The 14,238-nt window shown below is 38.9% G+C and overlaps 1 protein-coding gene across 1 annotated transcript in view; it reads right to left on the minus strand.

Annotated features, from left to right (window-relative positions):
- Window positions 1-3,460: 3,460 nt before the first annotated feature.
- The window catches only part of LOC122525724 (histone-lysine N-methyltransferase Suv4-20-like), a 73,743-nt gene continuing 62,965 nt past the window's right edge, over window positions 3,461-14,238 (minus strand). The window contains exons 3-4 of the mRNA XM_043648651.1: window positions 5,095-5,430; window positions 3,461-4,018 (exon numbers count right to left, since the gene is read on the minus strand). Of these exons, the coding sequence (XP_043504586.1) occupies window positions 3,461-4,018; window positions 5,095-5,430 (894 nt within the window). The remainder of the gene's footprint in view (window positions 4,019-5,094; window positions 5,431-14,238) is intronic.

A 14,238-nucleotide genomic window follows, 5' to 3' on the forward strand; every position in this document is an offset into this window, starting at 1 on the left:
TACTTTGAGTGATTCGTTCCGTACCGGGGGTGGTGGGGGGTGGCTGGAGGGGGGAGAAGCATATCGGGGAGGCTCGGGGGGTTCGACGAGACTCGTGTCGATCTATTAATTGTCTATCTAAATTTTTACTTTTTTTTCTTTTTATTATCATTTTTTCTTCTTCTTTTTTTAATCATTCTTCCACATATTCCTCCCACTTTCATATTCGTTCGTATTTATTTAACGTGTAGTTGTTTTCTTATTCTTTTTGTCTGTCTATTATATTTAGAGAAACAAAGATATTATTTTATCGCGTGTAGAAGAAAATGATCACGGGGGTAGGAACTTTTAAAGTACAACGGAGACCCTAACGACATATCTTCTTATTCTTTTGCTCATCTTGTTTGTTTTTTTTTCTTTTTCTTAAATTGTTTCCTCTCGTTAAATATTAATTTAACAACAATTATTTTTTAACGAATAATTAATTTAATTAATTTAGTTAATTTTCATGTCTCAGCCTGCTGTATGAAAATAGATCGACGGAAGATCGAAGGTTTAAACAATTTTATCTATCAATTAATATAAATCGTGTTTCTTTTTTCTTTTTTAATTAATTCATTCATTCATTCATATATTAAATCGTTTTTAAAAATGTATCTCGTCGACTCCGCGAGACTACTCGAAGGCAACGGGGCCTGGTACGGATCTCGTTCTATTTTGTTGAAAAAATACAAAAAATACAAAAAAGAAGAAACGAAAAACAAGTTAAAATAAAATAAAATAAAATAATAAAAAAACAAAGATTAAAGAAAAATTAAGGCCTTATCTAGTCGAATAATAATAATAAAATTATTGTGTTTATATCAGACGTGTGTGTACGCAGGGCCGTACGAAACGAGGAGACCGTTCACCGTTTCACCGTCGTCAAGTTCGATGAGTTCTTTTTTTCTTTTCTTTTGCTTTTTTTTATTTCTTCCTTTTCCTCTTCCTATTCCTCTTCCTCTTCTTCTTCTTTGAATTATAAAGATTTAAAATCCCGATGGCCACGCGTCTCACGAACGCGGTGGTCTTTTGTCAATTTTCTCCTAATCTATATTATATTTTATTATTATTATTATTATATTATTATTAATATTATTATTATTATTATTATTAATATTATTATTATTATTATTACATCGATCGAACGATCAATCGTGGGCTTTTTCAAAGCTATTGGAAAAAAGGAAAGATGAGCTTTTTCGATACGATTCACTAAAACGTGAACGCGTTTTCCTTTAGCTTACCTTTCCCTCGCTTTGATTTTATAAAACAAAAATTAATTAATTAATTATATTAATAAAGCACGCGCGCATATTTTCTTCATTTGCACAAGAGACAATCCGCGACGACTAAACCTACGAGAATGTATTTATTCATATATACGTGTATATTATAATGATATAAAAAGGAAAGAAAATTGGACGAATGAAGACGATTCATCGCTAAGAAAATAATAACGTGGCCATCCGTCATCATCATTCCCCTTTTTCCCCTCATCTTTTTTTTCTTTGCGTATATACAAAAATAAAACGAAAGGAAGGAAAAAATAAAAGAGAAAAAATAAAAAAATAAACAAAAATACGTATATCAACGAATAAAAAAAAAGGATATAGGCGCGTGTACCGCGAAGAAAGAATTAAAAAAAAAAAATAAAAAAAATAAAGAAACATTGCTTTTTTTCGTACGGCCCCCCCTTTACCCCCGAGCCACTGGCACACCTGTTTAGAACGTGCCAGCAGCCCAGCACATAATTTTTAAATGGTATGCGTGTGTTGTTTTTTTTCTTGTTGTTCGTAGTTAAACGTTATATTGGATGTTTACTTTTAATCGGTATTGTTGTGTATAGCATATAATTTTTAGTCGTAATAATTATATTGTGATATTGAGCTACCTAATCTAATATTTACAAAAGTTTCATTTCATATCATTTCATATCATTTCATATCATTTCATCTCATTTCATTTCATTTCATTTCGTTTCGTTTCGTTATTTTTCGCTCTTGGCACTACTAATTTTTAAATCATCATCCACAATTACCTTTCCGCTATATTCGTTTTTTATTTATTTTACGTTTTTCTTTTTTTTATATTTATATTCCTTATAGCCCTGTTTCTTCTTTTTTCTTCTTTTTTTTTTTTGTTTCCTTACTTCCCAATTGGTCTCTTCCTTTTCACCCCGATATCACGCACGCATTTATACCAATTAATTTCCTCTCCCTCTCCCACTCTCTCTCTCTCTCTCTCTCATTCTTATTCTCATATTGTCACTCTCGCACACTCATTCTATTCCACGCTCATTTATTCACTCACACACTCACTCACTCGCACTCATATCATCGTCTGCCATGTATCTAACTCACAGGTATATGAGATGACAACACAGCAGGACGCGAATATCGCCTGAATAAATAATTTACTAAGTCTTTTCTCGTCGAAGAAAAAAAATCCTTCAGCGACACTTTTGCGAATCGTCCGTTCGATCGTTTAAATCGACGTGTCGAAGGGGTCGGGCGGGAGGGGCCGGGGGTTCGCGCAGGAGGAGGAGGCGAGCGATTTTTTTTTCTTCTTCTTCTTCTTCCCTTCCTTTATTTTTTTTATTTATATTATATGTACCCCATCGTCCATCCGATTTTATATTTCTATCTAATTCTTCGATCCTCTCTCTCTCTCTCTTGGAACGAGATTTTAACATGGAAATCAAAAATCATCTTCCAGCTAATACGATTTTCTTTTCACTTGTTTTTTCTCTCTCTCTCTCTTCGCAAGATCTAATCTCTCCCTCATTTATCACGCTTTGGAATATTCTGAGATCTACAGGATTGTATTAATATAGTGTTTAAAAAAGAGAAAGAAATAAAGATATGGGGGGTGGGGGATAAAAAGTATAATCCCCTTTTGGTATCTTGTTATCCCTCTATCTATCTATCTCTCTTTCTTTCTCTCCCTGTCTCTCTCTTTAAACTTTATTATTTGCTTTGTTTAGGCGCCGTTCTCGTTTGGTCCTCGAACCAAAAGCAAAGGAGAGAAAAGTCACGTGTCGCCGTTTTGCTATTGGTCGTAGTTCAGTCTTAAAGTGGCGTACCGCGAAGAAAGAGTAGTAGAAAATCGTGTCATCGTTGTTATTGTTGTCGTCTTCTTCGTCGTTGTTGTAGTTATGGCTACTGCTGCTGCTGCTGCAGTTGCTGCAGTTGCCGTTGTTGTCGATGATGGTCGTCGATGACGTTGTTGCTGGAAGGAACTGAAGGAAAGAAGTCTTCTTCTTCGTCTTGGTCTTTTTTTTTTTCTTCTTCTTCTTTTTTTTCTTCTTCAAAGAAAGGAACGCTCGCCTCTTCCTTCGCCACAAGGATCCACTACAACCACCACAACCACCACCACCACCACCACCGCCGCCGCCGCCACCATCATTACCACCATAACCACCACTACTACTGGCCTCGGATCAAACGCGTTTTTGCCTATGTTGACTCTCGTCCGTTTCACAGGGCACCACCGTCAATGTGGACAGATTACTGAGGTTGCTACTGGATTCGGAATAACTCGACAGGGTGGACTTTTTCGGTGGGGTTTGTGGGGTAGTTTGTTGCGACAATGACACCGTCGTAGACGTAGACGTAGACGTAGACGTTGACGTAGACGTTGACAACGTTGACGACGTTGACGATGTTGACGACGTTGACGTTGAAGATGACGTTGATGACGTTGACGATGACGATGACGATGACGATGACGTTGATGACGTTGAAGACGACGACGACGACGACGACGACGACGACGATGACGACGAAGACGACGATGTTGTTGTTGTTGTATTATTACTACCAGAACTTGGAAACTTTCGAAACATTTTCAGCAATGAGCTACCCGCGCTATGCGAGCGTACCCTCTGTTCGGGTGGCTCCAATGGTCCTGATTGACTACGATAAGGGGGTGGACTCTCGCTATCGAAGATAGTCCGGTTTGGTGGCGGCCGTATGCACTTTTGGTAGATCTCGCTTTCCTAAAAAAACAAAGTTCATATTATTTTCTTAATATATTTGTCGCTTTTTTTTGTATCTTTTTTTTTTAAATATAGAATTAACAGTTAGGTAAATAATAGATATATCGTGTATACGATTTGTGTGCATTTAAAGTGCAGAAAAATATGATTTGAGGAGAATGGTGAATGGCAAGAGACGATCTTTCAAGTATTTTTGTTCGAATCAATACTCTCTCTCTCTCTCTCTCTCCCCCGTTCTTCCTCTAACTCCCCTCCCCTCAGCTTGGAGTTTACATTTAACGGTATTAATATATTATTCGTAGTAAAATGTTAGAAGGATGGTGTGTGCGCGTACCACTCCGGGGAGCGGGTTTATTCAAAACGGTATTCTCTACCCGCGCACCGTATAAAGCGTTTTCAACTTCCGCACCACTCGATCCTTTTTCCGCAGAGCAAGCAGAGAGCCATAGGCTTGTGATGGTAATAGTAGTACTAGTAGTAGTAGTAGTAGTAGTATATGCATATAGATATAGTAGTAGAAGTGCGTTCCGTAACGAGTCGCGAGATGCTTTAAAGCTAAATAACGTATTTTCTAGCGGATCGTAACACAAATGCTCGTTCTCTTTCTATTCCCTCTCTTTTTCTCTTTCCGCGTTCCTCCGCAACTACACCCAGGGTATCATCGTGAGTGGCTTTTACAGTTTTCCGATAAAGATCGTCCGACCGAAACGAGAAATTGATCTCGTAAGGGTCACACACAACACACGCACATACATATACACGTATATCTAATTGTTTGCCTTGTGATAAATGTGAAAATAATAATTAAAAAAAATAAAAAAGGAAAAGAATAAAAAAATAAAAATAAAAATAAAAACAAATCTGTTGCATATTACTCGTTTGTGCGTCATTGATCCCAACGTTATCGAATTGTTTTGACTACGCGATTAAAGAATGACTGACGTGGGAACGAACGAACGATTGAACGAGAGAGAAACTGGACGATAGGTGGTAGGAGGAAAAAAACGGAGAAAATGTGTACGAGGAAGATGATCGAAATAATGTTCGAACAAACGACGACGAACAATTGATCTCACCTGCAAGGGGTCACGAAGATGTATGTTGGTTTGGGCCCCGTAAGGGCGTTCCTCGCCATCTGGAAGTTCCAATCGTGGAGGTAAATTAAGGGCGAGGTCTTGCCTGACGCTACCGGTCCTAATCGCCCTGTCCCTAGCTGCGGCTACCATTGCTTCTTGCTGAAGGACATAACTATGTCCGCGAACTGTTGCAGTTGCTATTCGAACACCACGGGCCAATGTTGTTCCGTTCGTTGTCTCGCCATTTCCCCCGTCTCTGCGCCCACCCCCGCGTCCTCCAACTTCACCTTCTCTTCCGCCTCTACGAACGTCCAATGCCGAACCCATCGATAGCATCTAAAGGAAAAAACACACAAAATAAAATGCATAATAATTCCTGGTTAAATTTGAGGGAAGAGCGAATGTTCGAAAAGAAAACTTTTTCCTGTTAGCCAAGAAAACAAATTACGATTATTATAGATCATTTCTCTTTCCCCCCCCCTTCTTCTTCCCCAACTTCACGTTAAATAATCTTAAGCTCTTTCTTCCCCTCCCGTCCTTCTCCTCCTTCTTTTTCTCCTCCTCCTCCTCATTCCCCCCTCAGACTCTTTCTATCGCTCGTAAAAGCGTCTAAGCTCGGTCTAGCCAGTCGTTGTTCGCTTGAACGGAGCCAATTTGTTGAGGTCGTTCTTTGAATTATTACTGCGACTATACGATTACACACGTTGTGGTTCTTCTTTTTTTGGCTTTTAAGAAAACGATCAATCCCTAAAAGTCGGACAACATCGTCGAGACGAGTTAGTTAATTAATTATCAATGTCATTCGATTGAATTACATATCGATAGAAATAGGTGGGACACAATTTAGTTTGTTTTATCGAAGTAACGTAATCGAGACACGATGGGAGGGACGAACCGAACAGTTTTAATTATTAATAATAATCCCTAATATCGTTCTAAGACCGCAGGCTTGCTTTGCTTCTTCTTCTTCGTATAATAATAACGCGGATGCACACACAGAACGAGCGTCACGGCTCAAAATCTCTTTGACGTAAGCCGGAAGTTTCTATGAATATGTTAAAAGCTGCGCCAAGATATAAACTTCGAACGCGGACCCTGCAACAGCAATCCTTCTGGCCTTTGGCTTTCGTTGCTTCCTTTCTATCTCTGTCTCTTTCTCGCATCAGTTAAATTTTAAACTAATGATATCCCAAATTTCTAAATCTTTTATACATCCGTTGGTAAATCATATTTTTATTATAACGCAAACAAACAAACAAACAATGAGGGAAAAAAAGCACCGCCCCCTCCTACAGGAAATTATGAAAAATATTGGATCAAACGTAACGCGTTAAATAGCGTTCAACCTAAATTCATATATGTATGTATATATTTCACATAAATTATATTATTTATAGTTTATATATATTATATTTTTAAATTAGATTGATCGATCTCGCATAATTCAAATGCGATTTGCGCGAAGTAAAAGGCGCGCAATGACGCGGATTGACGCAAATGCGTCCCCGACCGAGCGGAACGAAACACCATTTCGAATATTTCGCGGTTCTCGACGATTTATTAGCGCCAAATTGAAAAATTCTTCCTCCCCTAGCCCTACCATACCTTTGCCCAATTTGTTCACGATAACTTGTTGCGATCCAAGTTTCTCTTCCCCTTCCTTACCCTCTTGCATCAACAATATTCTTCCATTTTTATTTTACTGAATCGATTTTTATTAATTTCTATAGAAAGTAGAATAAAATATATAAAAATAAGATGAAAACGTTATAAAACGTAATAAAAAAGAAGAATAAATTACAACAAAATAAATGAGTCAGGAACGATTAATAATATACTACTACTATTATTACTACTACTACTATTACAATTACTGGTCGCCAGTAGGTCTGAAACGATCGTCGGGTTTCGTTGTCTCGTCTCGTCTCGTCTCGTCTCGACGTCGTATTTTGGCAGTCGCGAATTACACGCACACACACACATACACACAGAGAAACACACATACATACGCAACACGCGTATACGCGTGCGCGCATGCATGCACACAAACATAGTCGGAGACGAACCGCATTCACAGCTATTATATATGCAATTCGTACCGTAACAAAGACAATTGTCCGTGACACCGGGGCTCGGTGTACAAATTCCTTGGCCATGCCATGGGTTCCCTTTGATAATAATAATTCTACCATTTCACCAATTACAATTAAATCGACACATGGCCATATCTTCCAGATGAATTATTATTATTATTATCATCATTCAATTTTTTGGTTGGATATATTAGTCTCGTATAATTGCATTGAGAGGGGAGAAAAGAAAACAAAAAAAATTATACGAAAGAGAAAATCGTTTGATACGAATGAAATAAATAAACAAAGAAAATTAATGATAGAATGTGAACAAAAAAGAAAAAAGAAAAGAAATTCTATTGATTAAAAGAAGGGTATAATACATCGAAACGATGACGATAACGTTTAAAAGAAGAAGAAGAAGAAAAAAACCCCACAGAAAAAAATCGTTTTTCTCTTCGGGGGCGTCGTTATCAAAAGAAAAAAGGAATGATAGAAGAAGAAGAAAAATAAAACGAAGAAAGATCAAAGAAAAACAAAGAGAAAGAGAGAGAAGAAATATCTCTGGAGTGTAAGTTGCGAATTCCGAGGTTATCGTTTAGAGTCTTCGATCTCAATGACGTCTTATCGTACGAGTTGTGAAAATTGTCTCTCTCTCAACATACTACTACTACTACTACAACGACGAGGAATGTATCAAAATATTTGCATATGTCTCTCCTTCTTTTTCTGAGCTCCCAGAAAAAAAGAGAGAGAAAATAAAAAAGAAATAAAAAAATGAAGAAAGTAGAGAAAACGCACGAGTTGGGAAACACGTGGGGGGGATTTGTAGAGGGATTGTAAGGGGACGTGAGGGGATGTGAGGGGATGCGAGGAGAGGCTAGCTAGAAGAGCGTGGCGCCCTAGATTCGTACGTTCCTATCACGACGATCGACCGCCCTCGTTTTCTTCTCCCTACGTTAGAGGAGTACGATACGTTGTCGTATTACGAGCGTAGAAAAACCTCTGCGAATTTCCTAGACTTAACCCAAAGAAACGTTTCCACCTCCACCTCTCATCATCCTTATCCTCTTCCACCATAACCACCACCATTACCACCACCTTCTCCCCTACTTCTTCTTCTTCTTCTTCCTCTTCATCTTTTTTTCTATTTCTTCAGTTTTTTCCCCATCCGTTCGTTCGTTCGTTCGTCCCTTTCTAAACGATTTTGTTTTTTCTTTATCGCTAGTCGAATACGGCCGCGCGCGCGAAACTCGATTTGAAAATAATAATAAAAAAGGGAAAAGGAAAAATGAAAGAAAGAACAAAAATAAAGGGCTTGCTTTTGCCGAGAGTGACTCGAGTTTAAAGCTTTAAAGGGGGTTCATTCTCTCTCTCTCTCTCTCTCTCTCTATCTGCGTTTCCACGGAGGCCGTCGAAAGGGAAAGCTCAAGCGGGTGTAGTAGTTGGAGCGTTAACAGGAGAGTAGTGTTGTATAGCAGCAATAGCAGCAGCAGTAGCAGCACCACCAGCAGCAGCAGCAGAAGCAGAAGCAGCAACGGGAAGAAGAGAAGGATGGAAGGTGTTTGAGGGGTGGTGAGACGCCTGCTGCTGCTGCTGCTGCTGTTACTGCTGCTACTACTGCTACTGCTCTGCCTCGTACTGGTATTGATCGGACACTACTCGGCTCCAGAGGAGACTAGAGACGCGTATAATGTCCACAGGGTACGTTCTGAGAGCACAAGAGCGAGAGCGAGAGAGAGAGAGAGAGAGAGAGAGAGAGAGAGAGAGAGGGTGAAGCTGGTCGATCGATCGAGAAGAGAGACGATGCGAGAGAGAGAGAGAGAGAGAGAGATCCGACTTCTCCGAGGGTGCCGATGTGCTGCTGCTGATTCCTCCGTGAACGTTTCTTTAAACACGTGGCATGTGCTCTACCTAACACATACACACATACGCAAAAAGAAAAACGTCCCTTTGAAATCTTCCCAATTAATCGAGTCATTTCCCTTTTTCCTTTTATTTCATTACGATTCATTCGATTCATTGAATCTTAATCGAAAAGCTAAATGTATATTATTATGGGGAAAGGGGTGTGTGTGTGTGTGTATGTGTGTATGATGATGATACAAAATATAATAAAGACAACGAGAATACTATGTATTTTATACTTTTTATATAAAATGTTTCATTTATATATTGACAGAGAAAAAGAGAATGAAATTGTTGATAAGAATTTTATAAATGTGTTCTTACTCGTGTTATCGCATTAAAGATTTGTTAGTCTCTCTCTCTCTCTCTCTCTCTCTCTCGGAGATCTTGAAAAAAAAGAATGAATTCTTTTTGCGCGTTAATGGTAGATTGAGAAATCGATCGAGATCGATAGTTGTCCTAGGTCTGTTGATTTAATCAACATAAGTTAATATGTACATACGTATTATAGGACTATGTATAATGTAAGCTAGCTACGGAGAGAGAGAGAGAGAGAGAATGGTTAGATCCGGCGTAGCACGTGTAATCGGGCTGCCAATTATCGTTATCGCCCAAGGCCACGAGACGGATAGGTTCCATCGGACGGTTGACGACGACGACGACGACGACGACGACGAGTCGTCGACGGTAACTATGACGATGTTTTGTCTTTCTTTACCGATTCTACGACGCGAACGTAATAATTCTCGCCTATAAATATATATATGTGTATAATTTAAATATTATTATTATTCATTTAACTATTTATTTATTTCTTCTGTTTCTTTTCCTCGTATTATAAAAAGATCATTTATATATTATTATAGTTACGTATGTATACTGTCGTGCATGTATTTTTAACTCGAACATTGTTCGATAGGATCGATCGATCGATTTTTAAGGTCAACCAAAAAGTTCCTGAAATTTTTTTACATGAATATTTCACTCGCATATATAATATTTATTAATTTTATGCGATTTGCAACAGAAATTGTTGGACTATATTTGAAACAATGCAATATAAACGCACCGAAATACCTTTCGATTCGTTCGGATAGATCAAAAATTCTAAACGAAAAATATTAACGGAATTTATAAGGGCAACGACAATACCAACGACGACGACGACGACGACTAAGAGGAAAACGACGATGACGTCATTGACAAAGAAAAATAAAAATAGTCTCGATAGCGATAACGAGACTGCCATCAGAGAAACGCTGCCCCCGCGCTCTCGTGATCTGAAAATAATGGTTGACTAGTGGTAATGGATGGTGGTGATGGTGGTGGTGGTGGTTGCGAGGACGAATCGATGATAACGAAGACGACGACGACGACGACGATATATTGTTTTAAACTAACTCTTTTGCTGCTATTATATATAATATTTTATTTTATTTTTCCTATTTTTTTTCGTTTTCGGTATAAAGAAGAGACAATATTTCTCACTTTCAATCCCCACATTTTTTCTTAATGATAAAAAATTCTATAGTTCGTAATGCCCGGAAGAGGATTTTCTCGTCTCCCTCGTAGTCCGATCGTCGATTGCGACGTAAAAGCGTCGAACGTGACGCAACCTGTGGCCATTTTCACGAGTAGAGTACCCGCATGCAAGCGCAACACTTATATACTGCAGAGAGAGTAAGTGAACCAGTGAGTGAGTGAGAGAGTGAGTGAGAGAGAGAGAGAGATCATAGATACGTTGGTGTACGCACCACACGTACACACTTACGTAACTTCCCAGCAGACGCTTCCCGTTTGACGGAGATAACGCTAACGAGGGCCAGATAATAGTGTCGGGAGTCTAGACGGTTAATTACAAGAAGACCTTTAAAATGGCGTGCGCGAGTGAGTGCGACCGCACTTACATACGTGCTTGCTTGCTTGCTTGCTTGCTTACTTGCTTGCCTTGCTTGCCTTGCTTGCTTGCTTGCTTGCTTGCTTGCTTGCTTTCCAAGTCCCGTACGTAGTAGTATTACCGCTTTTAGTTTAGTTTTGAATCCTACGCCTACCACCCTAACACACCACATATGGGTGATAGTGGTGGTCGTGGTGGTGGGGGGTTGAATATACGCGCGTGTATTAAACGCGTGTCTTCACTTTCTGTTTGTTTCTCTCGACCCCCGACGACCCCTTTTTGCGATAACGTTTTCTTCGTTCGTTTTCTTGGCCAAAAAGAGAAACTACTTCGACGAGAACCTTTTTTTTTCTTTTCATACAATTGTTATATAAATATACTTTAATTTCATTTCATTTCATTTTCTTTAATTTTTACTTTCCTAACACATATATTTTAAAATATTATATATATTTATATATTTATTGTCGATTGTTCATCGTTGTTAGATCGTTATCCTCCCTTTTTTGTACACGTACTTTTCGTTGTGTTATTTCACCAGGGGGTAGGTTGGGAATTTTGTCTGGTTTTCGATATCGAACTCTCTCTCTCTCATCTCGTATCACGGATTAATCATTCAAGATGAGTGTGGCTGCTGCTGCTGCTGCTGCTGCTACTGCTACTGCCAAAAACGAAGCGCACGTGCGAAGGTTTTCTGCGAGTGCAAAAGTCCAAATCGATTTTTTCGAAAAAAAGAAGAAGAATAAGAAGAAGAGAAAAAGTATGCAGGTACATCTCGTTTTCTCTTCTTTCTTCTTTCTCTCTCTCTCTCTCTCTTTCTATTTCTCTCAATTCCTAACTCACCTCCTCTTCATCCCTCCCCCACTCCACTTTTATCGATTTTACTCGCTAAACCGTCAAGGTAATTTCCTGCAAAGGCTCGCCTTTTGTAACCGTCCAATAAGTCAACGGGAATCGCGGAATTAGAGGCATTGTTGTGCCAGGAAGATCGACGTAAATGCATTCTCGTAAATTGTATCCGTACAACGGAAAGCGACGTCGACGACGACGAGTGGCAATGGCGCGTAACTTGCCTTTTCTCTTCCTCCCTCTGTGCCCCCGCACCGCCCTACCCCTCAACCTACCGACACCATCTCTCTTCTTCCTTTCTTTTCATCGCACAGGTGTACCTGAATCTCTGCGAGACTATCTAATCGTAATTAAGCATACGCTTTTCACTCGTAACTATTCTTCGGACGAGATAAATCTTTTTACCTTTTCGGACGAATGAAAATTGATTAAAAAGAAAATGAAACAAAATCAGACGGAAGAAGAAAAAGAAGAAGAAGAAAAAAATCAACTTTCATAAGAGAGAGAGAGAGAGAGAGAGATAGTGCCGATAAAACCGTTTTATCCTTATCGTGCCAGTCGATAAAGACACGTCACGCGATTTGATCGTTCAATGAATCCAAGCGTTACATTACTCGTTTCGTATTTAATGAAAAGAATAAATATACTGTGAATTATAAATGTGAATAATTTCTTCTTCTTCTTTTTTTAAAAAAACGAAAAGGAAGGAAAGAAAGAGAGAGAGAGAGAGAGACAGACAGACTGATGCTACGCAAGCAACGTTGTTATGCTACTACTACCACCATATATATACATGCACGTATATATATATATATAAATACCGTGGTTCCCTCATTAACGTTTAATTAAATTAACGTACCCGTAAAGTACGAGGTCCCCGCGGTGTTTAAAAATAGATAGGTGCAGGAGTTAGTTACAACCCGTGACTCGACCTATTTTTTTTTTTCTTTCTATTTTCTTTTTTTTTTTTGCTTCTTCTTCTTGGCCGACGAAAGAAGAGCATACCGTTCGTCGTTCAACGTTGACGACGATGACGTTCACCTCTCTTTCTCTCTCTCTCTCTCTCTCGAAGAGTACGATCGATACCAGAGAAAACAGGAAAGCGAGATAGAAAGAGAAAAAAAATATAACATAAAAGAAGAAGAAGAAAATGAAAAAGAGAGCTGGAAAAGGTGATACTCGAATAATCATTGCAAGCTGTTTCCGGTAGAAACGATGCGTACGTATATGTGTGCGCGTGTGTGTGTGAAGGATGGGATAAGGGGAGGGTGGAAGGGAGGGGGAAACGAGTAACGAAAGGATTAACGAGCCTCAACGATAACTCGACTCTGGTAGGGAAACTCGATAAGTCACGGTGAATCGAATTCTATTGAATGCGAGTTACGCCAGCAAACCCGAGCTAGCAAGCAAGCAAGCTGCCTCGTGATTTCCTATTGAAAAAAGGGTGCTCCTCCTCCTCCTCCTCCTCCTTCTTCGTCCTCTTTCTATTCGATAGATCGATCAGTTTAGATCCATCGACGTGTGTCGACGACACTTGCGCAAACGTTGGCCTACTGCCTCTTTCTATCTTTCTCTCTTTCTATCTTTTAACATTAGTAGTAGTAGTAATAGTAGCAGTAGGTCTCCTCTATCTCTTTCTTAGAGAATCGACTGACCTTAATTTGCCACTTTGAAAAGGAGCATTTTATTTCTTTTTTTTTTTTTTTTTTTTAACTGACGGTTGTTATATATATATATGTGTGTGTGTGTGATCAGAGTAACGACGCGAGCATACTTTTTATTTTCTTTATATCGATTTTTATATCTGTTTTCTTGGTGTATATGTGTGTTTGTTCTTTTTTCGTCTACATGCGTGCGTACGTTTATGCATATGTATATGTTTGCGTGTGCGTAAACGAATATGGATAAGAACATCGCATACGTGCCTGTCCTATAATTTCCAGGCACGCTGTCTGATACACCTTAAGTTAGTCTCGGAGGAACACTTATTAAAATTCTATTTAATTTTCATTTGGTATACTACGTTCGATCGGTGACAAACGGATTAAGAAAGACGATTTGACATAAGTTTGTACGTGAGAATTTCAACGTGTATATAACATGTGACACTTTTCAACAATGATTTATTAACGCGTTTTTATTCTCACGTATGCGCCTCCTCCTTTCTTTTTAAATATGATTTTCAAAGAAATTGTTCCGTAGTTTAGCTAACATAAAAGTATATAAGAAAATGACTGTGTATGTATGTATGCATGTATGTATATATGCATGTCTCTCTCTCTCTCTCTTTTTCTTTTTCTCTTTCTCTTTTTAACTCACTCTTTCCTTCTATACTCGAGAAGCTCGATGAGAGTCGCACGAAGGCTGATGACATTTAAAAGTGCAACGCGAAGGTATCGACCGACGAGACCTGAGCAA

This window comes from Polistes fuscatus, unplaced genomic scaffold (assembly GCF_010416935.1).
Source record: "Polistes fuscatus isolate 324 unplaced genomic scaffold, CU_Pfus_HIC Scaffold9, whole genome shotgun sequence".
NCBI classification, from domain to species: Eukaryota; Metazoa; Arthropoda; class Insecta; order Hymenoptera; family Vespidae; genus Polistes; species Polistes fuscatus.